General features: G+C 40.1%; 3 protein-coding genes across 3 annotated transcripts; 1 reads left to right on the top strand and 2 right to left on the bottom strand.

The window, feature by feature from the left end:
• Positions 1-239: 239 nt before the first annotated feature.
• On the bottom strand, positions 240-4,455 carry LOC145446148 (uncharacterized). Its single transcript, XM_080324385.1, has 5 exons — positions 3,398-4,455; positions 3,109-3,271; positions 2,550-2,610; positions 1,861-2,026; positions 240-913 (listed from the first exon to the last, which is right to left on the bottom strand). Exons 1-5 carry the CDS (start codon positions 4,453-4,455, stop codon positions 802-804), a joined length of 1,560 nt encoding a protein of 519 aa, XP_080180511.1. The 3' UTR covers positions 240-801.
• An 11-nt stretch (positions 4,456-4,466) lies between these two features.
• Positions 4,467-8,802, bottom strand: LOC145446147 (uncharacterized). The gene is made up of 2 exons (XM_080324384.1): positions 6,812-8,802; positions 4,467-6,748 (listed from the first exon to the last, which is right to left on the bottom strand). The coding sequence occupies exons 1-2, from the start codon at positions 7,239-7,241 to the stop codon at positions 4,737-4,739; spliced, it is 2,442 nt and encodes an 813-aa protein (XP_080180510.1). The 5' UTR covers positions 7,242-8,802; the 3' UTR covers positions 4,467-4,736.
• Positions 8,803-9,271: 469 nt separating this feature from the next.
• On the top strand, positions 9,272-16,821 carry LOC145446150 (steroid 17-alpha-hydroxylase/17,20 lyase-like). Its single transcript, XM_080324388.1, has 8 exons — positions 9,272-9,636; positions 10,181-10,356; positions 11,043-11,173; positions 11,411-11,547; positions 11,614-11,732; positions 12,587-12,769; positions 14,671-15,037; positions 16,394-16,821. Exons 1-8 carry the CDS (start codon positions 9,428-9,430, stop codon positions 16,503-16,505), a joined length of 1,434 nt encoding a protein of 477 aa, XP_080180514.1. The 5' UTR covers positions 9,272-9,427; the 3' UTR covers positions 16,506-16,821.
• The last annotated feature ends 5,676 nt before the right edge of the window (positions 16,822-22,497 follow it).

A 22,497-nucleotide genomic window follows, 5' to 3' on the forward strand; every position in this document is an offset into this window, starting at 1 on the left:
TTTTACCTGCTCTAGTAAACTTTGATACTGAATATTTCTGGTAAATTACGCTACTGGTAAATCCTGGTTTTCTTCATTACCAGAAGTCTGGTAAATTACGCCACTAGTAAACCCTGGTCCTCTTGATTACCAGAATTCTGGTAAATATGGTACTGAAATCACAGTCCATGCCACCTGAAGCATTTATTGGCTTTAGGTTTTCTGACGCTCTTCTCATCCTTCTGTGAATTAATCAAATGTTGCAGCTCAAAGCATTTATTTCCACGATTTTGAAATTTCAGTCAATGCTAGCGCGATTCGTTTTTGACACGCCAAAAAAAGTCGAAATTTTTGTCAAAATTGTGTAGTTATATGTCAAAAGAAGACAAAATTGTTTACAAAGTCAAAATTTTTTGCAACCTGCATTACGTTTGTATCGTAGATATTTGCACTGTTGGTAAACTTATCATTCGGCATTTTTCAGCTTCTGGCCTACGGTACTCTATAGACAATGAAGGAAAGTATCTTTCATTGAACTAAAACAAATTTTAATTATTTTACCATAATACGTGATGTAACTACTGGAATTCTTCATAGGGCCACATTTCGTACCATGTAAAAATTTGTCAGTTATCGAGTCGAGGAAGTTTTTCAGGTCAAACTACTTTGTAAGGACAGACAGTTTTAACCAGGAATGAAAATCAGTAGTACAATTCTAACATTATGTGGGAAAACACCTAATTCGCATACATCAGGTCAAAATGCAGTTTTTTAGAAGTCAAAAAATGTCAAATCTTCTGTTTTTAGGTAAAAAAAATCGCCCTAGTCATTGGATTTCCGGAGTGCAGTCATCAGCTGCTTGACCTTGATGTGCACATTCTTTTTCTTCATCACACTCGACCGTGACCCGTCGTCAGATATCTCAGCAAAGATCCTGTGATAAATGAAAAATATTTCTTATAAACATGTAACTACAAAACTACGTACGTGGTATTTCCCAAGATAAAACCAATGCGCCCCAGAGGACTCTATTTTATGTTGATATAATAATATGATTATGAACCCAACTTAAGGGAGGCTTCTTCACCCAGACCCCTGTCAGGACATACGTTTTCAACGCTACTGATGAGTGGCGTTAGTGGGTGAGTTCCAATTGCCGCATTGCGCCAGGCATGAAAATATTCTATAATTCATGATTTAATCTGCCAATAATATCTGGAATTGCTTATATAGTGCTGTGAAATTTTTATCTTCTCCCTGCCCAGATAATCAGATTTACAGGTATCGCTTAGTGCAGTGGTTCTTAACCTTTTTGTCTTTGCGGACCCCTTTTGGACCGTTCCGGACCCCACGAAGTTTTATTTCAAATTTAGCTCAACTATCGTGCAATCGTCATCTGTCTTGTGCAAATGATAACTGTAGGCTTAGTGATAAACGGCAACAAAATGACTTTTCTTGAAAATAAGATTATATACTATTCATCTAGAAATTGGGATTTCATCTCAGATGGCCATTTTGTTGATGTGAGCTCTGGAGTTTTACTAGTAATGAAACCAAACGGATATGTGATTTTCCGAATTAAAAAAAAATACAAATTAGGTTACCAACTATTTTGAGGATTCGCGGACCCCCGGTTGAGAACCACTGGCTTGGTGAAATGTTGCCTTGGAAAATGTAGGACGCCTAAATATTAATTAAACATATTCGGGTGACCTGTTGGTATCATGACTTAGTTAGATGCTGTTATTTTCTCGCTTCCCGACTTCTCTTCCAAAAGATATTGAAATCGCTTGAACGTAAACTAAAAGAGGAACACTATTTCAAATAATATTGCTTCACTGATACTGCTGCTTATATTGGTTTCACTCTCACTCAGCTTACCTTTGTATGAATTCCAGAGTAGCGATCAGCTCTTGTGGATACTCCATGTTAAACACATAGAATGAGACGAACAGATAAGCTAATGCGACGCAGAAGCTGTCGGTCGAAAATATTGCGCTTCTCTCCGCAGTTATCACGAACTCTTTTGACTTGTAGAGGACTGGGCCTAAAAATAAACAGAAGTGATAGTGTAGTTAGTGCTGCTACTCAAGTATAGATGTAGAATTAATGTCTTATTTAGGGTTACCATATTTTCGTGGCCCATATTACGAACACTCTTTAGCGCCTACCAGCCGGTTCTCAAATGAGTTATGAAAACATATGACTTGTGAATGAATTATGTTATTAATTTTCATACTTTCATTTTCACTATAAAACTTTTATCCTCCGTCAGCATAAGTGACCAAAGTTAGCGGTACAGATGGAGGTGATGACTTCAATAATGCAGGGTCATGTCACGCAGAGAAGACTATTAATGAGCCTGAATGCATGCCCCCGTACCTCCCCCAGCGGGCTACGCCACTACTAGTAGTGATGACTCCGATCTAACGATGGCTGCACTCTGTAGAAATATCATGTAACAAAACATCGTTATCTCGATTCACGCAAAACAACATTTGTTTTCGGTTATTAGACAACTAATATTTTTTCAAATGTGTACTAGAACTAGATTGCTGTTTAGTACTTACCGACTACAATCAAAAAAGGATGATTTGGAACGTCTGGCACAGGATCTCCTGGGACAATATCCTAAAAACAGATTAGCATCATTGCCCAGAACACGTTTCATTCGAGTTCACCAAGCCTGATGGCAGACTTGGACAACTAGAAAATTTTCACCTTTTCGATATTAGATCAGAATTGGAATTAGAGCTACACAATTTTTCCTATTAAAATAGAATTAGAGCTAAACATTTTTTCAAATCAAATTATAATTACCGAATTCACAAAAACTCAGAAATTGAATGAAATTGTGCATCAGAAAGAAATAAGCCTATAGCGACAATCAAGTACAGCTCATATCAAATCACAGTGCATTCCCTCAAGCTTGTTTTGCACTATACCTGGAGTAACCAACAAGCGGCCTGCGAAGGGAGAACGTGAATTCAATAATTTGAAACGCTGGAATTCATTTCGGTTTCAAATGTTGTTTTCAAAATGAAGCATTCGCCATTGCCCTACAACACTTTGACTGGTGAATAATCAGCAAAGTACATAGTGATAAGGGTAGCCTTGCATTATCCTTACCATATGTTTGAATAATTTAGACGTTGGTTCTCCAAAGAATGCACAGAGCAGGTCGAGCATCCCAACAGAGGAACAATATTCTTTATAATCTTCCCATTCTGATAGAAGTGAAAATCTTGACATTATGTGCTTTACTTTCTCCGACTTCGATTCGTTGAAAGCCCTGCGAAGAGTAAGATTACCATGTATTTAAGATAATATCAAAGATGACAGGTATCTAGCTGGTAAAATTGACATCAAAAATTGCGGATATCGTGTGTTTATGAGATTACAGAAAACATTTGCTTACTTTAGAAGAAGCGGCCAAGATACATTCATCTTGCGAATGATGAACTCCTTTGCTTCATTTGTTCCAGTAAGAATGGAATAATGCTGAAACATGTATTCGGCTTCGAAGAGAAGAGGCCACTCCTTTCTGAGACTTGATATTGGGGCCTGGCCATTGATATTTTTTCTCTGTAATGGATATGTTGATCCCATTAAACTTTCAACCTTTTCTTTGTCTCGAACCGCCTTTCTGCTTTCGTCGATCAGCCACTGCTGGTTCATTTCCATTTCATCAGTAACAGGGTCAGTAGGAGACCAATTGACGCAGCCATATTCTTTGACATCATGCCCTCTTCTTTTCTTACCACTGGGCTTGTCCATACTGTTTGATCCGTCTCGTAACTTTTTCTTTGCTTTACGCTCATTAGTAATTCGGTAATCAAACTGATCTGTTAGTGTTTCATGACCATTTCCAACAATAGCTCCACACGTCTTATCCATGAACGAGTCTGGATATTTTTGAACGACTTGATGAGCAATGAAATCCAACGCCTTTCTTTTAGGGTACAGAGTCACTTTCATTATTTCGTCACAAATAAGCCTAACCAACTCGCGGCGATCACGATGACAAGCATTCCTCTTCTCCATGCAGCATTTGACCAATGTCTGCGACATGGCATGCCACGGCACTTCGAATGAATAATACCAAAATGAATCACAGCTTGACCTGCCAGACCAGCACAGTGCATTACTTTCACTTGCGTCGCTGCAGGAAGAAGCATCATCACTTTTTGAATTGTTGAACTTGAGTGGGGTACCTGTCAAGTCACCGAGACTGGATGAGCTTAATGGACATCCGATATCAGCATCTACCGCTGTGGTGGATTTGTTCGCATATTTTTTAAATCCATCAATGAGGTACCGGATACGTACGGGAGGCAATACACCGTCCAAATCGGCCTGCTCTAAAAATTGAGCTTCCTCTATGTTCCCAACTCCAACTTTATTAAGATGGGAAATGACTTCCTCATGTACATCAGCAGTTTGATCAGCTAGGATTTCCCGAACACAATTCTCCATTTCTAACTTGACTGTAAAAAGACCAAGTACACATGTTATACCAAAAATAAGACAATTTGAGTCAAATATCGAAAATCATTGCAAATCAAATTGCCAGAAGAGTAAATTACACAAAAGCAGACATGGACAACTAGAAAATTTTCAGTTTTTTCAAAATATGATTGAACTACATGACAATAGCAAATGGCTGTAAAGCAAACTTGGCTTGTTTCGCACTATACAGTTGCAGTTACAGGAAAACCAGAAATTATATTAAAATCAAAATTAAAGCACAAAATTATTTATACATTATGCTTGAGCACTGTATACAGGGACAGTCCGATATGAAATCCATGCAAGGGATGGTAATCCAATAGCTGTGAAAATTCAATTCGTTGTGAAACAGTAGTTTTAGAAGGCCCGTGAATCTCGAAGCAGCCATATTGTGGGCAAAAGGTAGCTCGACACGGATCAACCACCAGGAATACCATATGTTCTAGATGTTGAACAAACATCCGAATTTTTCCGATATTCAAATTGAGACCATCACGGCTCAATACAACAAAACAGTCAATCATGTATCGTGTCCCCCTATAATTAACCTCACGGAAAAGCCGGCATTGCTGAAACCCTCCTTGTTCAGACAGAATGGGCATAATCCACTCAGGACATGGATGTTCAAAATGCTTTTTATCACTCAATTCGGTTGCGAACAATGATGAGTTTGCAATTAGGTACGCCTGAAGGAGCTGGTGATTTTCACAAAGCGTCCTCGTGATATTAATAAAATTTTGACGAGATCTTACAACATTTTTGAAATAGGAATGTTTACCCTCAAAACGCAGGGTCCAAACGGAAATTAAATTTTTAAATTTTGTGAGTAGTAACGGATAATGGGTTAAATAATGATGTTTTGGAAGAAACGTCAAGCTACTGTCACACAACATACGCAGGCGAAAATATTCATATATATGCTGGATTAGCATACCAATATTTCCATTTGTCACACATGGGGAGCAAACAATTTCGATTATCATGCGTAAAACTAAAATGGCTCTCCATGCTGACTCTTCAAAGTCAAGAACCTTTTCCATGATATACAAAGGGAAAAATCGCATAAAACACCAATTCTGACTGGCATTACCCAACATTTTATGGCAATCTGGTCTGATTGGTATCGGACGAGATGACGAACTGTGACTGTCATACGGAAAGTTAATAATCTTCGAATTCAAATATTCAACGGTAAACCATCCTCGTTCCACCAAGCATTTTATAAAAACCATCATATCTTGTGATACAAACCCTTCAAAGAGGTCATGGCCCAGGCATGGCGGCAACCCAGGATTACAAACATGAAAATAGTTGAGTTCGTTGAAGGGAGAAGAGAATTTAATTCCCAAATAGTTATTCATCGCGGATAATTCACATTGCCTAACTGATTCATTATATGAGTCAATGGTTCGAAGTGAGCATTCAGCTTCAATGTCAGGCCAGTTCACTCTCGGTGTCTGGCAATATCTACAGGCAAACTGTCCCGTTGAAAAGTTAGTAATAAAACCACCGATCCAGTGGCTCCCTAAGTTATCCCCAGCAACACATAATAAGGTGCCACGTACATTTTCCCCCAAACCAATATCAATACCCTCAGATTCAAGGAGTTTGAGATCTTTGATGAGCGGACTCAAAATTTGGGCCAAGTTGGAGTCTGAAATATATTTCTCTTTGCACATCATAACAAGTTGAATTTGATCTAGTTTAGAACGAGCGTACGCAGGAATGTTCGCAAGAGTGAAGTAGAAAGCCAGCATTTTGTGCTTTTTTCTGGCCGAACCAAGTGGATTTACTATTTCAAAGGCATCTTGATATAAGATTAACTGGAGCGAAAATTTCTTAGAAAACAGGGGGTTTGATTTAAAAAGCTCGCCGTCTACAATATCACCGAACTCTGATTTAGTTGCATCTCCGTTCTGGAGTTGTTGTCTCATAAAATCAGTACGGCATAGCACTTCCAAAGTCTGTAATATTGGTACATAGTAGTAAGTTTTGCTTTGTTCCATTGTACTCTCGATCAAATACGAAACTGGTTCTACATAATATGGCGAACCTGAAATGTTATTTTTACGAGAATACTCTGAATCATTTGGAAAATGCTTGTTCAAAACTTCTTCACTTGCGCTACGTAGTTGTGAAATAAAGTGCTCAGTAGAAGTAAGTCCAGCATTTTCCTGCATAATGGCCGCTTTAACCTGTTTTTCAATCTCGTTACCATGGTATGTTATCAGCTTACGCAGCTCGACCATAATTTCCTGCACTGTTGATGAAGGTACAAGGTTTTTGTATTGCATCCGCATTGCAAACATAAGGCCTGGGTTACCAATCATAAGTTGCTCTTCCGGTTTGTCCGCGTCATCAGTAAAAATGTCATTCGGTGCCGTTACTGGATGCTGACCAGCAATTGCTGTCGTACTGCTGTTAGTTGACGCAGATACGGTACCATTATGGCTAGACTTCTGATGCAGTTCAGTAACGGTATGATATCGGCTCAGGTGACTGGAAAATGACGAAACGACTTCATATCTTTTGGAACAGTTTGAAAATGGACACTTAACCATTAATCCATCTCGAATATGCCTTTTTAGGTGAGTGCAGATAGATGATGCGGACGAGAACTCCGCACCGCACATGACCACAGAACACCTCAATTGAACGGTCATTGTTGATATTGAGGGATTCCAGTAGGGATAGATACTATATTTCCTTCGAATTTGATGAGATAGCTGTTGAACAGAAAAACGACATGTCATAAATTACCGTATAATTAATATAATTAATCACTCATTTCGATCCTATTATATATTTAATCACTCATTTTGATACTATTATATATTATGAGAACAAACAAAAGTACCGGCTTGAAATATCTATGCGAAGGACAAAGAAATTCGAGAACCCGTCAAGCTTCCAAATTTTCCCTCAATTCTCTTAACAAGAATTTGTAGCTTTTCAAATTTCAATGCTAAACTCCATTATCAAAAAATGACAGTTCTGACGCTAATATACAGTTGCAATTCAAAAGTCCGTGATGAATGGATGCTATATCAGTAAATTCGTGAAAAAATCGAAATCCCTCATCTCATTTCAATTCCCAGCTTATTTTCCGGCTGGCTACGCGCCTGTAAGTATACACATGCTTCACAGAATTAAAGGCGGTCATTTGAATATAAATGAAATCTAAAATGATTCCAGCTCTTCGTCTTTCCATCTATCTATCGATCCATCTAACTATATCTAGATTTAAAAAAAACATGGCTTGATATCTCTACGCATAAGCAGCCTGTCTAAATACGAGATTGCAACTGGAACTAATAGACTGTCACATTTTCGCGCGTAATGCCTGCGATGGACTCGAGTGTATCAAACCAGCTTACACGCACGGCTGAGTCGCACGCCCAGGGAGATTATTACATCATAGTGTCCTACTCGCACGGCTCGCTGCGATTGGTGTACGTCAACAATGCTGTCTGTCTAAACGAGACCAATGAGCGGCGAGAGTAGTAGACTGAGAGTGATCGAAGATGGCGTCGCGGCCATGATCCCGCTGTACTACTTCTGATGGAAGAGGTCCCCTGCATTCAGAGAAATCCGAATGGTGATTGAAAGATGATAAACCTAATTCTAACGTAAACGTATACAGTTAAATCTATAATCCCGACAAGGACTAAATAGGCATAAGCATAAGGCTAGGCTTGGTAATAGAGCATTATATTGAAAAACTAAGGTTGTTCTGAATGATACCGGATTTTCCGGATAAATATGCGCGCAGATGGGCACAAATGCCTCTACTCCAAGAATCAAATAACTCACACTAGTTAACTCTATATACATATACCAAGCGACGCTATGGTGCGCACCAGGCCTGTTGCTGTCGCTGCCTATATCGCCTATACACCAAAGGCCACCACTGATTACAATGTAATCCCACCTTAATTAAGTTCTGTCGCAGACAGAATTAACGAAGAACCCGAACCAACTCAGCCACCTGCTCGCTCATCCAACGAGTGAATTACTTGTCTGCTTTAAGAGTAAATTTACCAGAAACGTCTGGCAATTATCGTTACGAATGAGTCGGTATACTTGTTTACCAATTAAAGAGATGTAAATTTACCAATTTTTCTAACAGTATACCAGAAAAGACTGGTAATTATCGTTACGAATGAGTCGGTATACTTGTTTACCAATTAAAGAGATGTAAATTTACCAATTTTTCTAACAGTATACCAGAAAAGACTGGTAATTATCGTTACGAATGAGTTGGTATACTTGTTTACCAGTGAAAGAGGGGTAAAATTTACCAATTTTTCTAACAGTGTAGTAACCAGCACGTCAAATTGAGAGTTAGGTCGCGTAACATTTTCAAATCAAAATGTGGTGTCGCAACCATAAAAAGGCTGGGAATCCCTGTCGTAAAATGTGCATTTGCGACTGTAAACTTGTAGCCTATATAAATACAACCCGCTCCTCGCATGTGGTTCGAAATTCTGCAGTGCCACGAATGCGAACACATCCGGAGCCACTGCGATAGTGGTGCAGGTGAAGTTATTTTCATACATATGAAGGTTCGTCTGTTTGAAAAGCCGCTGACGATGATCTCATGGCACTTGAACCCGGTGAATCATTGATGTCGGGTGATTACGAATTGAATTAGAGGCAGATAATCTACCACGCTTGAGTGACGAAAGTGAGTAGCGATGCGCAGCAGTTTTGGCTCGCATAGCTGCCTATAAGTCACAGCTGGAAGCTTAAAGATATCACAGGAAGCGTTCAGTGAGTCAGTGAGACGTTTCAATTGTATTGATAAGTCCGAGGCAGCGTTTGCCGAAATCGACAAATATTCCGTTCATGTTTTGTTTAGCGAGCTTGTCATACCGTCGGAGTAGCAACAACTGCAACATATTTGCAAGTGTGCAATAGCGATAAGTCTACCTATAAAATGACGGAAGGTCGATCTAATGAAGAAGAAGAAGAAAGCAGAGTGTTAGGTTTCGACAAAATGCCGGGTCCATGGGGGCTACCCATTTTGGGATCGTTACTAACACTTGGATCGGCCCATCCTCGAAGGTTCTCGGAGTGGGGATCGAAATACTACGGCAACATTTTTCGATACAAGATGGTATATCAAGACTACGTAGTGTTGAACGGGTTAGATAACGTTCTTTACAGTATATATTCGCTCACAGCAATGCACGTTAGCCTTAGAATTTATATTTGAGAAGCTATCACCCAGCATTACATGCGATATAGTCAGTCAGTTCGTCACATCGTGTGCGGATGCTATTGTAGGCCGGTAGACTTTATCTGATGTTCCGAATCGTTAATTAACGTGGTAGGTTACGGTAAACCTGCGTAAATAGTAAGTTGCTCTTCTGTAGCTGGTGAAATGAAGTTTTCCTTCAACTGACGGAAACTGATCATTTATATCGCGGTAATATCGTCATCTGTCGGGCAGGTACTTTGATGTTACTTGTCAATTATTGTTGCTTAAATAGACAATTCGCTGATAATGAATAATAATAGTGAAATTTGAGAGAAACGAGAGGGTTTTATTGCGTAATACCTGTTCAGATCAAAACTCTTATAAGTCATCGAAAACCTCCGTTTTTCATCGACACGTAAATGTGACTTTGACATGCTCCTGCTGTCATCTCGGCCGCAATTAAATAAAATATATCTCATTTCATTTTAGCTACGAAGCGGTGGAAGACGGATTACTGCTCTGCGGGAACAGTCTGAGCGGCCGAAAACCCTTTCCGGTTGTTGATCATGTCCATAAAGGAAAGAGGATTTTTTTCACGAATTGCGATAGCACCTGGCGGGAATGGAAGACCTTCGCTATTAGAGCAATGGCTGCGGCCATGCCTGGTGAGACTGTGCTTTATCAAATTTTGCATTTTTGTGACAGAATGTGCCACTTTCAACTTTCTTGTTAAACATTTCCAAATATATTACATAAACAATGGATAGCTCATTGGATTAGTTGAATATAATGTCAGCCATATTAGGTAGGGTAGATAGTGCACGTGAAATTCTAAAACGTAACTATAATAGGCTCACTCAGTAGCCTATACTCCATATTCCTTGGGTATCATTGACAAATTTTAAATTCTATTCTGTGAACCTTGTATGACACCAAATAGATGAAGCACCTTGGACTGTAAAACGATTTTCGACTTCTGACTTGGTAATATATTCGAAATACGTGTTTCGTGAGCCCTAATCAAATCGATGACATAATTTGGTACGTGACGCCTGCTTTGCACGCCCGAGTGGATTCCCCTAAAATTCGTTCCACACACATGTTTTACTATACCTACCGCAAGTGCGTAACAACATAGCGCAAGTTAAATTTATATATTTAGTTCATCGTAGCTGTAACAGTTAGTCCTTTAATATCGGCTAATTCACTCTTATTAATATCATCACATTGATTCTGCCAGGATGCAATAGTTCATCCATCTCTTTTTTTTAAATCCATACAATAAATAATTCAAATTATCCATCATTTATATGTTGTAAAATTTAGTAATATACATCACTGACCCTTGCAGGTATGCCGTTGAAAATTTGCGATGAAGGGGAAAAGTTAATTTCGGATATGTTGGATCTCGGTTTCGCAACCGGAACAGCTATCGATATCAAAGATTTGATGAAATGTAGAATGGCGCAAATTGGCTTTCGAGTGAGTAAATCTCCGTAACATGCCTATTTCATTAGGAAACGGTGGGTAGGACATTGGATATTCGTTGCGTGTCACGGTATGTTTTACGCCTTATTATTTCAAGTTTTTACGGTTCGATAATTCGTAAAGCTATGTCGCTTTACATCGTGTTGCTGCTCGTGACACAAAAGTCATTGTAGGATTTTATCAAAGCGATTTCCGTGTAGAAGATTGACCTTTTCTTTGTGAACTTCACAGTCCTTCATCGACAAGGAATTCGAGGAAACAGAAGTCCAAGGAATTATCGATGAAATTTACGGACCATTTCGCTCCAAGCCGTTGTCGGGATTCTTATTTTTGATTCCTTCCCTTGCTTACATACCGCCTTTTAATAGGTAAGCTGTGCGGTCGCTGATATCGCCGCATTTCATAGATTTTTGAGCAACTGTTAATCTTTGCAGATATTTAGATGCAATAAAGCGAAACTATACTTTGGTGCAACGACGATTAGAGAAAGCGATCAAGGAACGTCTGTCGCCTGACGATGATTCAACGGATGTAGCCGCTTCGTTTTTTAAAGGTTAATCTTTTATATAATGTGTAGCTTAGTCATTTTATGGTGTTGCATGTTAGTGACACGGTCGGCGAAGTCGCACAATAGACTGGGAATTCTGCAGTTAAGAAACACGTCATTCCGACGGTAGAAGGGTGATTAGTCACAAGTATTAACTTGAGAGAATGAAAAGAATGCATCTCACATGAAATGACACGCACAATGGCGTCGAATGCTTTTTGAAGTTCGATAAAATCGAACCGCTGGGACTGGGTCATTTCCAGAGATTCCGCAATGCACATGCCTTGCCTGTACACCAGGGGTGACTGAGTTTTGTCGGGGAAGCGGGTGGCGCAGTTGCTTAAACGCTGCTGTCACGACACGGATGGTTGCTGGTTCGAGTCTCGGCTTCGCTATGTTTCTATTTGTCGGAGGTTCATCTGGGCTTCTCATCGCCGATCCCGCTGTACTTACAGCGCCTTGAAAAGCCCAGAGGAAGATAGAGTCGAACTCTAGAAAGATGGCAGCAAATGACCAAGTTCAAAGAGCGAAGCGCTAAAGACATCTGACATTACTGAAATTAATGCACTGGGAGCAAATGACCTTGTAGGCGATAAGCGCCAATGTTGCGTGAATAAAACAAACCAGAGTTTTGTCAATTATTGGGCGAAATGCGGCGGCATAGCTAGGCAAAGGCCAAGGTCACACACCATAAGCGACATATTGACATGTGGACACGTGATTATTTTCCTGTACTAACAAATGGAATCGCAGCTTTAAATCGTATTGAGATCGTGGTTTTCAAAACTTATCGTACAGATATCCCTAACGCAAGTATACTCTGGTGTTACGGTCAGCTAGCAACATTGTCGTATTTTCAGATCACCCCAATCCCGATGAAGACGAGATTGAAAGACTAGCATGCCTATTGATCGATTGGATATTCGCCGGAGTTTCGACGACGTCTGAGCAAGCACTTTGGGTGCTGCTTTTCCTCATGAAACATACCGATCAGATGAAGATAGTGCAGGCTGAACTGAGGAATGCGCTGAAAGATGGTAAAGGTCGGTAGTACGATATTCCATTCGAAGATAGTAAGTAAGTGGCTATATAATTGTCGAAAACCACGATCTATCGCTATAATTAATGCAAATCGGGATTTTCGAAAATTCATTTCTCTGTTTGGCCAAATTTTAACAAGCAAGTTTTTTATATTGATGAAAAAGCTTTGCAAAAAAGGAAACAGAATTTTTCCTGATGCTAAACAATCCCACGTTTTAATGATGTCTTACAATATGCTGCTGTCTAAGTGTATTTGCAAATCATCATAATAAATTTTTTTAGATGCGATGATTGCTCATACGGCGCTAGGCAGCTATCGGCGTTACAGAAGTAGATTGGTTGTCGGCTGATCACTGATATGATGAGTGGTGAATTCGTGAAGAGAGGTGGATATACGGAGTAGAAATATCAATTAAAATTATTTAAATTATTTACTTATTGACGCATTTCGCACTGAGTCGCGGGTATTGCCACAATTCATCGTTTTCCTTTCCTTAGGAAACCTACATATATAAATATAAAGACGGCATAGCTGTGAACCTCTAAAAGGTTCAGGTTCGTGTGAACGCGAACCTTTTTGAAAGGTTCTGCGTGAACGCGAACGTGAACCTCATGACGTCACGTGACGTCATATTGCTAATTCCAACCCTACATTTCAGTGAAGTGATAGCCGATATTAATGTGACACACGACCCTAGCGACGACTCGGGCTACATAATTCCGCAATGCTGAAGTACATATTGTCGTTTTAAATCTCGCCAAATGTATCAACTGGGGAAATCAAATGATATAATATTCCCATAAAATCAATATCTTCCGTGGCTTTGCCAACAATTTTGACTTGCAAGGGAATATAAGTTTACGCCTTAACAGTCTAGGCCAGACCGGACAATGTATTCAGCGCCTGAGTATTGCTACGTTGATATTGAGCAGAGCGTAAAACTGGTTTTTGTAGTTGCTACCGATTACCCCTTTAACAAGTTATAGGCCTAGAGCAGTAGCCAACACCCCAATCGCACGGGCTTGTTTTTTATGATATGATAAACATACTAAATCAAGATTGACCCCGTACGCATATGCTAGACATTTTACATCAGACACCGATAACAATTTCATTGATTGGTTGAACATTGAATCGCTCTTGATGTTGTGTGATTGCTGGTCAAGCTCACAGCAGAGAGTCACTAAATATATTTACAAACGGAAAACTGGATATTCCGAGCAAACTTTTGTAACAAAGCAAGTAAAACGTTTGAGATTGTCAAGGTGCATGCTCGTCTAGTGTATATTTTTGTATGCTGCCAGCGCCATGCATAGAGTGGCCCGCCGTTGAAATGCAATAAATTTCAACCAAAGATGTTATAATGAAGCGAAAATTGCAATATATGAAAAAGGTTCACAGTACAGAACGTACCAAGGTTCATTTGTGAACGTGAACCTCTAAGTTTCCGAGGTTCACAGACAGAACGCGAGCGTGAACCTCACGTTCACACCATCCCTAGCTGTGAACCTACTTCCACTATATTTCATCACTTACTCGAGCGGTTGTGATTTTTATACTACTTCCAGTTATACCTGACAGTTTCCATTTCTTGGACAAAACAAGGCCTTGGATACTGATCTTTTTTATGATTTTGAGCTTTGATTGTGTTTTCGTATCGAGTCGAAATCTTATTGCCTGAGATCAAATTAAGGCATGCCATCACTTACGGTGTTGCAGTTCTTTGTATGCAATCTTTGACTGTGGTGTAAATAACCAACAGGTGATAAGCGCCTAAGTTTTTACGTAGACCTGCTTGGAGAGCGGTATACTTCCACCTAAGTACCAACGATTACTGCTTTCACCACGTCTGTTTTTCCTATAGGTTTCAAACAATACGAGTCAACTTTTATATTACTTCAGGAGTCGAACAGCTGTATAAAAACAAAGACCTGGTGCCGCGTTTCCAAGCCAGCATACACGAAGTCATGCGCCTGCGCCCTATCGCACCAATGGCTTTCTTCCACAAAACTATCGATGAAGCGGTGGTCGGTGGTTTCAGGATACCGGAGAATGTCGTTATCGTACCGAATGTGTGGAGCGCGCATCACGACCCCGATCTCTGGTCTCCGGATCCGGAATCCTTCAGACCAGAGAGACATATCTCCGGTGATGGAAAGTTCTTACCGTCGAAATACGTCATACCGTTCAGTTTGGGACCGAGAAAGTGTGTGGGGGAAGAGCTGGCCCGTGCGAATATTTTTATTATTAATGCATTGCTACTATCCAGGTAAATATGCTTGTTATTTATTACGCTTGGCAGTACCATGACAATTTTGCAATATTCACCTCTATCATTTCTAGGGCTGGGCAAAATTGAGTACCGGAGTGATTCGATTCTGAATCACGCATCATGCTTCGAGTCGAGTCGAGCATTCGAGTATAACTAATTATGACGTAATACCAGTATGTAAGATGTCCGAGTTGAAATTTGTACCTTTTAAGCGCCCACAATGCCCGTCTCCATCACATTGAATACACTTTGGTATTTTTTCGACCATACCGATTTCATTGCGCTTTCTGACATGTTGTGGACTGATCATGACTTAAGAAATATGTTATTTCCAGTAACGTTAGTAGCTTTGTAATATGTGTTTCGTATGCTGTGATACGGCCAATCAAGGTTCAAGACTTTTACTGTGGAAACTAGTACCGAAACTATAATTATCTTTTACAAATTACATTTCACTGTCGTGGAGCATGTATTTTCAGTACTCGAAAAAATCGTGTCTTAATACTCGACTCGAATCATTAGAATTAATACTCGATTCAGAATCGAGTACTCGAGTCATTGTGCCCAGCCCTAATCATTTCCCTTCACCTAATCCCTGGTTTTAAATATGCAACCCGTTGTGCATCCTTGGCGATGATGCTGTATTGAGCTGACAACGGCTGAATTTGTCATATCCTTGTATTCGGCCAGAGCCTTACCTTATAAATCTTTGATGTAACCTCTACATAAATCATAGACAAAAGTATTACACGTATTTTCAGACTAATTTAGGAAAGACTTGGCGGACAATTGCAGTCTGTACAATGTACAATGTAAATATAGCTGACTGAGTTCGGTTCGACCGCCAATGCTGCTGTACGCGATGTTCCCACGTTCCACCGTTAGGTTGGAATGTATTACATCGCTTATTAATGATATTGCCCTACCTCTTCTTCAAAGTGTGAACATGTTAATGAAATATCACTCTCCCACCGGGCATATGCCTGGAACGCGATGTTTGGTCTCGGCGACGTGAAGAAATTTTCCACTTTAAATATACTTTTATTTGATAACATGTCCAAAATCGGATCGGATCTACGCTACTGGCTGCATAGTTGAGGCCAATTTGGCGTGCGGCATTTTTTTGTCAGGCAACCTAACATTGTAATGAATATGGGGCGATAATTTTGAAAACAGTTTATTCAACAGTCATATACGAATTCATACGGAAGAATTCGCAACGTCGTAACCAAATTGCAAGTAACTAAAAACACAGTAATGAGTGACTATAGTTCCAAAATTCAGATCAAACCTACCTATACTGTCTAATGACAACAAACTAAACATGTTAAGATAAATGCAATTTTGTTGCAGATACGATTTTCAATTGGCACAAGAAAGCGAAAACGTAGATATGGAAGGGGAACTGGCATCTATTTTACAGACTCCGGATTTCAAGATTCAAATTCATGACAAGCTGGATTGAAGCAAATTTAGGCATGTTCGAGCACGGTCCAAATTTTCTGAGAATTATTCAATCCTTGAACTAAATGTACGGCATCCTATGTCGTCTAAATAGTTTGTATACACGCCTATACCGAGCGTATCTTTACAAGATTGACGATGGGGATATCGAAAGCATCAACAGATCCCAACATAAGTGTAAACAAGTTCAGAAAGAAAATTTACTCCTTACACGGCTCTTATGGTATTTATGCGTGTATTTTTTCATGAATCTCGCAACCGTTGTGTGCTTATTAGATTTCATGATAACTCGAGAGAAATGATTATTTCACAAATCCAAGTCCACTGAAGACGAGAATTTCCTCACTTAACCATAGAAGTCGCTACGGAATCGAGCGATATAAAAATATTTTGTTGCTGATCGCTGATCATATACGTACTCTCTCATGCAGTTACGTATCACGTATATAATATGTTGTGATAGGGCTACAATACGCCCTACCCTGGGAGGATTTGTCTAGCTTTTTTAAGAAATCGAAAATGTTCTCTGAGGATGCCCAAATGTCCTTTCGGTAATTCGTCCTCCGTCAGGTGATTGTACTGGCCATGAACGACCCGAAATTTGGATTTCAACGGCAGAGACTGCAAGGATGACTAAAAAATAGGTCAAACGTAACATAAATTACTTCAGAGTGGGTCTTCCGGTAGTCAAGTTGGAAAAAGGACCTTTTTTGGTCAACACAATAGTATTACTCCAGAAAATTTTAAAACTAACCGTGTTCTCATTGGATATTAAGAATTTTCTTACTTGAAAAAAAGTGTCCGCTTTTCCGAATCTCAAAATATGGTAACCCTCAGGAAGACTGTAGGATCCTATACCAATGGATTTGAAACAAGTGTATAAGCAGCAATGATAAGTTAGGGAGAAAAATAGTAAACGCGAGTGAAGGCGGCAGAAACATAAGGGGATGGTCTGAGATGGTATATGAGCAATAACCGCAGGTTGGCGATACAACCCGACATTATAAGGGCCGCTGCCCGGTGTAATGCGGTGATCGGCTTCATTCATAAAATATTTCGCCACTGTGTAGGACGTGTACCGCGGAGCTCGGGAACGCTTAATCCTTCGACTCTCCAAGTATAACAAAATATGTGCGTCAATATGTAACGAAATCATCTGGCGAGATGTCTTTTGATCGGTTGTGAGTTCAATGTTGACACGTAGATGATGTTCCCTCTAATTCTCTACGAGTCTGCGTGCACTCACCAACTCATTTCCCGGTTCCTTGGACAACAGTGCGTAACGACTAAAAAAATGTCATCACTTCGGCTTTTTTTGCGCGCAGATTAGATTTTCTGTGCGCAGAGACCGTGTCAGCACAGCGCAATTGCACACGCGCGCAGCTTAGAGGTAACATTGCCTGTAAGCTATATAGGGTTGTTCAGTATTGACCGACTTTCAAAAATTAATGGTTTTCAGTCCCTTTCTCAGATGCCTTAAAACATATTCTAACTACTTTTTTCTTCAACTCATCTGTGTGCATGTGCAATTGTGCATGTTGAGCTGGCTGAAAATCGGCGAAATTGGGTGCCGCGATTTCACGTAGCGTACTGAAATGCCATATACGTCAGGTTTTAAGCAGCTGTTGGGGTTTGGGGTGATTCAAAACCTCAGGAAAGAACGGTGGTAATTTCGGTGGAACACCATCAGGTCGAGTCTTCCAGTCCGAATGCGAGAGAGAGAAATATGACATTCTTTTTCGCCTGCACCATCGAGATGCTCCGACGACGGAGTTTCGATACGGCCATGAGGTCATCTAGTCTGAACCCCCGCTTTTTTCTCCTCCAAGCTATCAGTGATTGCTGAGCGCCTAGCAGGATAGCTGCGGGTACCAATTTTCGAGTCTTTGGTATGACCCGACCGGGTCAGACCCACGACCTACCGACCGAGAAGCCGGACGCATAACCATTACACTATCTCGCTCGACATAGTGATCCGCCTTTCATGAGTGCTCCGGAATTCGTGAATAGTGGCCAAGAACTCAACAATACAGCAGCACATGTGATGAAATTAAATACCGACCACGCTATGTACATACTTGACGACAGAAAACACAAGCTAGTCTCTTACGAGCCGTGAAAGATATCCGGCAAAGACTTCAAAATTTCGAAAAATAAACCCATTCATCTACCTGATTGGTATTGGATTTTTGTAAAATTAATCCATATCTTTGCTATGTTGTTTGGTTTCGTCATCCATTTCCCCGTTAAGTTCTTGCGTTTCATTGAATAATAAGATAATCACGATGTCGCTGTGCAATTGGATGGCGCATTTACAGTTATATTCTTTTACACGGTGAATCGCGCATAATTATGCTAAGTTTTAGGTAAGTGTGAGGATTTCCAAGGCAGTGTGCAATATGAAAATGGTGTCCTGAACTCAGAAAAATATCTACAGTGAGGTTTTGCATCACTTCAAACCAGAACAGCCGCTTAAACCATGACATATATGGCATTTTAGTAGGCTAGGTAAAATCTCGGCACTCAAATTTTCGGGGAATCGCCTATTTTCTGCCGATATTCTTCCGCCTCAACATGCACAGTGCACACAGTTGTGAGCGTTGAGTTACAGAAAAAAGTAGCTAGGATATTTTTGTAAGGGATAAGGAATGGGAAACTGACTGAAAACCATTACTTTTTGAAGGTCGGTCAATTCTGAACAACCCTAACGTAGGCCTACTTGTTAAAACCTAACAAACGGTCCCTTCGCATCTCAATCGCCAAAGCGCTTCTGTTATGAATACTAAAAACTGAATTCCTTCTTTTATCTCGACTTTCGCCAATAATTAAGCCACTAATCGGGGTGAATACCCTTTCATCTGAATACCAAAATTCCCGTGCACGAACCTTCATAGGGATGGTGTGAACGTGAGGTTCACATTCGCGTTCTGTGTGTGAACGTCAGACATTTTAGAGGTTCACGCTCACAATCGAACCTTGGTAGGTTCTGCACTGTGAACCTTTTACACATATTAAAATGTACACTTCATTATAACATCTTTGGTTGAAATTTATTGCATTTCAACTGCGGGCTACTCTATGAATGCCGATGGAAGCTTAAAAAAATCAACACTAAACGAGCATGCACCTTGACAATCTCAGAAATTTTACTTGCTTTGTTACAAAAGCCTGCTCGAAATATCTAGCTTTCCGCATGTGAATATTTAGTGACACTCTGCTTTGAGATTGACTCGCAATCACACAACATCACACTACATGTGGGAAAAGTAGTCTGCGAATGATGTTTATTCAACCAATCAATGAATTTGATATTGTTGTCTGATGTAAAAAAAATCTAGCAGGCGTATACGAGGTCAATCTTGACTTCATATATGATTATGGTATCATAAAAACCAAATCCGCGTGATTGGGGTGTTAGCTAGGGATGGTGTGAAGGTGGGGTTCACGTGCTCGTTCTGTGTATGAACCTCATAAATATACAGGTTCACGTTCACAAACGAACCTGGTTCTGCACTGTGTGAACCGTTTTGATTTTTCACGTCATTGTAACGTCATTCTATGAAATTCTTGGCATTTTAATTTCGAACCAGTCTATGGATGGCGCTGGCTCCTGCTGGCAGAATAATAAACACTGACGAGCATGCACTTTGCCGATCTAAAATGTTTCACCTGCTTTGTTACAAAAATTTGCTTGAAATATTCAGCTTTCTGTTGTGAGCTTGACCCGCAGTGTCACAACATCAAGAACGAAATACACCAGTAAGCAAAAGAGGCTTATTCAACCAATCAATAAAATTGATATAAAGAATACATTGTTGCGAATGTAAAAATATCTAGAAAGCGCACGGTACCCATCTTGATTTGATATGTTTATTGTATCATAAAAATCAAATCCGTTCGATTGGGGTGTTTCCTATAACTTGTTAATGGGGTAATATCGGATCGGTAGGAAGTATAGAAACCAGTTTGTACAGTCATACACTGAAAGCATCGTCCGGTCTGCCCGTGATAGTTGATGCGTAAGCTTGGCTTGCAAGTCCTCGTCGAAATCGTTGACAAAGCGGCGGAATTTATTGACGTTATGAGATTATTATAACATTTGATTGCTCCAGCTGATACATTTGGTAACGTCTAAAAAGTCAGCATGTACTTCGGCATAACGTGGCATGAGGAATCGTAATAGGTAATATAGTATTACACTTCACTGAAATGTAGGGTTGGAATTAACAATATGACGTCACATGACGTCAAAGGTGCACGTTCGCGTTCACACAGAACTTTTAAAAAAGGTTCGCGTTCACACGAACCTGAACCTTTTAGGGGCTCGCACCATCCCTATCTGCTGTATAACTCATTAATGGGGTAATATCGGCACCAAGTACAGAAACCTGTTTTACACTCTGCTCAATATCTACGTGGCAATACTGAGACGCCGAATACATTGCCCAGTCTGGCCTAGACCGTTAAGGCGTAAGTCAGTGGTTCTCAACCGGGGGTCCGCGGATCCCTGGGGGTCCGCGAAGCCTCAAAATAGTTGATAAACTAATTTGTATTGTTTTTAAATTTGGAAAATCACGAGTCGGTAACGCTTCATTACCAGAGCTCACATCGACAGAATGGCAGTCTGAGACGGAATATCCTACCGTGCAGACTCATTTTAATTGCTATATTGCCATCAGCCTACGGAGACAACATTTTCCAGTTTAGAGATGTTTTATTGAGGGTTGTGGAAAAAAAAGTTGGATAAGTAAGGGGTTTAGAAAATGTTTACAAAAATCCAATTTCCACTGCGATATATAAAACCATTTTTTCCAAAATAACTCCAAGATAAGCTGCTGGATCAGTGGTTCTCAAACTGCAGGGCGCACCCCCCTTGGGGGTGTGAAAGCATCTGAATTGGGGGCGTAGCTGCGGCCAACTGAAAGTTGTTTCTCGCTCCACGCATTTTACCTCCAATTCATGGTTGTCGCTCTGTGTATAGTCCGAACTCGTATTTGAGAACTCTCTCATCAACAGCCATAACCTTCCATGCCATCAAACTATCCTTTGCGATTGCTAGCACTGTGGTTTCATTTTTTGATATGACGATAAAGGGGCGCGAAATTTTTCACTATCATAAAGGGGGGCGTGTCTAAAAAAGTTTGAGAACCACTGTGCTAGATAGAAATGACTAGGCTTGACATTATGTGTTCATTAAAAAAATGTTTGTCAATTTCGGTGTCATATTTGTTGCGATTATGTGTCGTCGGAAGCGTAACGCGTTATTATTACATTCGTCACCACCTATATTGTGGAAATGGATTTTCTGCACTCGCTAATATCCTATCAAAGGCGCGGATTTCCAAGACACGACCACGTATTTCAAGAAATGCTATTACAGAATTCCCTTTGAAATAATAAAAGTCAGATGACACAATCTCTACATGGATAGTATGATCTTATTTGCAAGAAAAGTCATTTTGTTGCTGTTTATCACTGAGCCTACAGTCATGAGGTCAGATGACGATTACACGATAGTTGAGTTAAATCTTAAGTAAAACTTTCTGGGGGACCGCGGGGGTCGTCACGGTCCGATAGGGGTCCGCGAAGATAAAAAGGTTTAAACCACTGGCGTAAGCTGTTATTCCCTTTCAAGTCGTTGGCAAAGCGACGGAAAATTTTGATTTATTGGGATTATTATATCATTTGATTGCCCCAGGTGATACATTTGGCGACTTTTAAAATGTCAATATGTACTTTAGCATTGTGTCCTCACGAACCTGAACCTTTCAGAGGATCACAGCATCTCTTACATACCTTAATCGACATCCACGGCTTTTAACACATAATCGTTTCATTGATAGCAAGGAGTGGATTTGCAACCTGCTTATCTTGAGATTTCAAATAAAATATTTATGCTTTTGGCCGTATAGCCTGTTGTTCTTATCCGCGATGCTGGTGTTGCGTCATGGCGTAAATTAGAGCGATTTATCGTTCTGCAATAGTGCCCCTGA

Source organism: Botryllus schlosseri, chromosome 9 (genome assembly GCF_051294905.1).
Source record: "Botryllus schlosseri isolate E-star chromosome 9, Bs_hap1, whole genome shotgun sequence".
NCBI classification, from domain to species: domain Eukaryota; kingdom Metazoa; phylum Chordata; class Ascidiacea; order Stolidobranchia; family Styelidae; genus Botryllus; species Botryllus schlosseri.

Bases quoted from the DNA above. Each gene is read 5' to 3' on its own strand.
- LOC145446148 (XM_080324385.1), bottom strand. From the start codon at position 4,455: ATGGAGAATTGTGTTCGGGAAATCCTAGCTGATCAAACTGCTGATGTA. The intron at 2,027-2,549 runs GTAAGTACTAAA...GTTTATTTTTAG, and splicing joins TCCTTTTTTGATTGTAGTCG to GCCCAGTCCTCTACAAGTCA. The intron at 914-1,860 runs GTAAGCTGAGTG...CATTTATCACAG, and splicing joins ACTCTGGAATTCATACAAAG to GATCTTTGCTGAGATATCTG.
- LOC145446147 (XM_080324384.1), bottom strand. From the start codon at position 7,241: ATGACATGTCGTTTTTCTGTTCAACAGCTATCTCATCAAATTCGAAGG. The intron at 6,749-6,811 runs GTAACCCAGGCC...CTTCATCAACAG, and splicing joins GGAAGAGCAACTTATGATTG to TGCAGGAAATTATGGTCGAG.
- LOC145446150 (XM_080324388.1), top strand. From the start codon at position 9,428: ATGACGGAAGGTCGATCTAATGAAGAAGAAGAAGAAAGCAGAGTGTTA. The intron at 11,548-11,613 runs GTAAGCTGTGCG...TAATCTTTGCAG, and splicing joins TACATACCGCCTTTTAATAG to ATATTTAGATGCAATAAAGC. The intron at 12,770-14,670 runs GTCGGTAGTACG...ATATTACTTCAG, and splicing joins TGCGCTGAAAGATGGTAAAG to GAGTCGAACAGCTGTATAAA.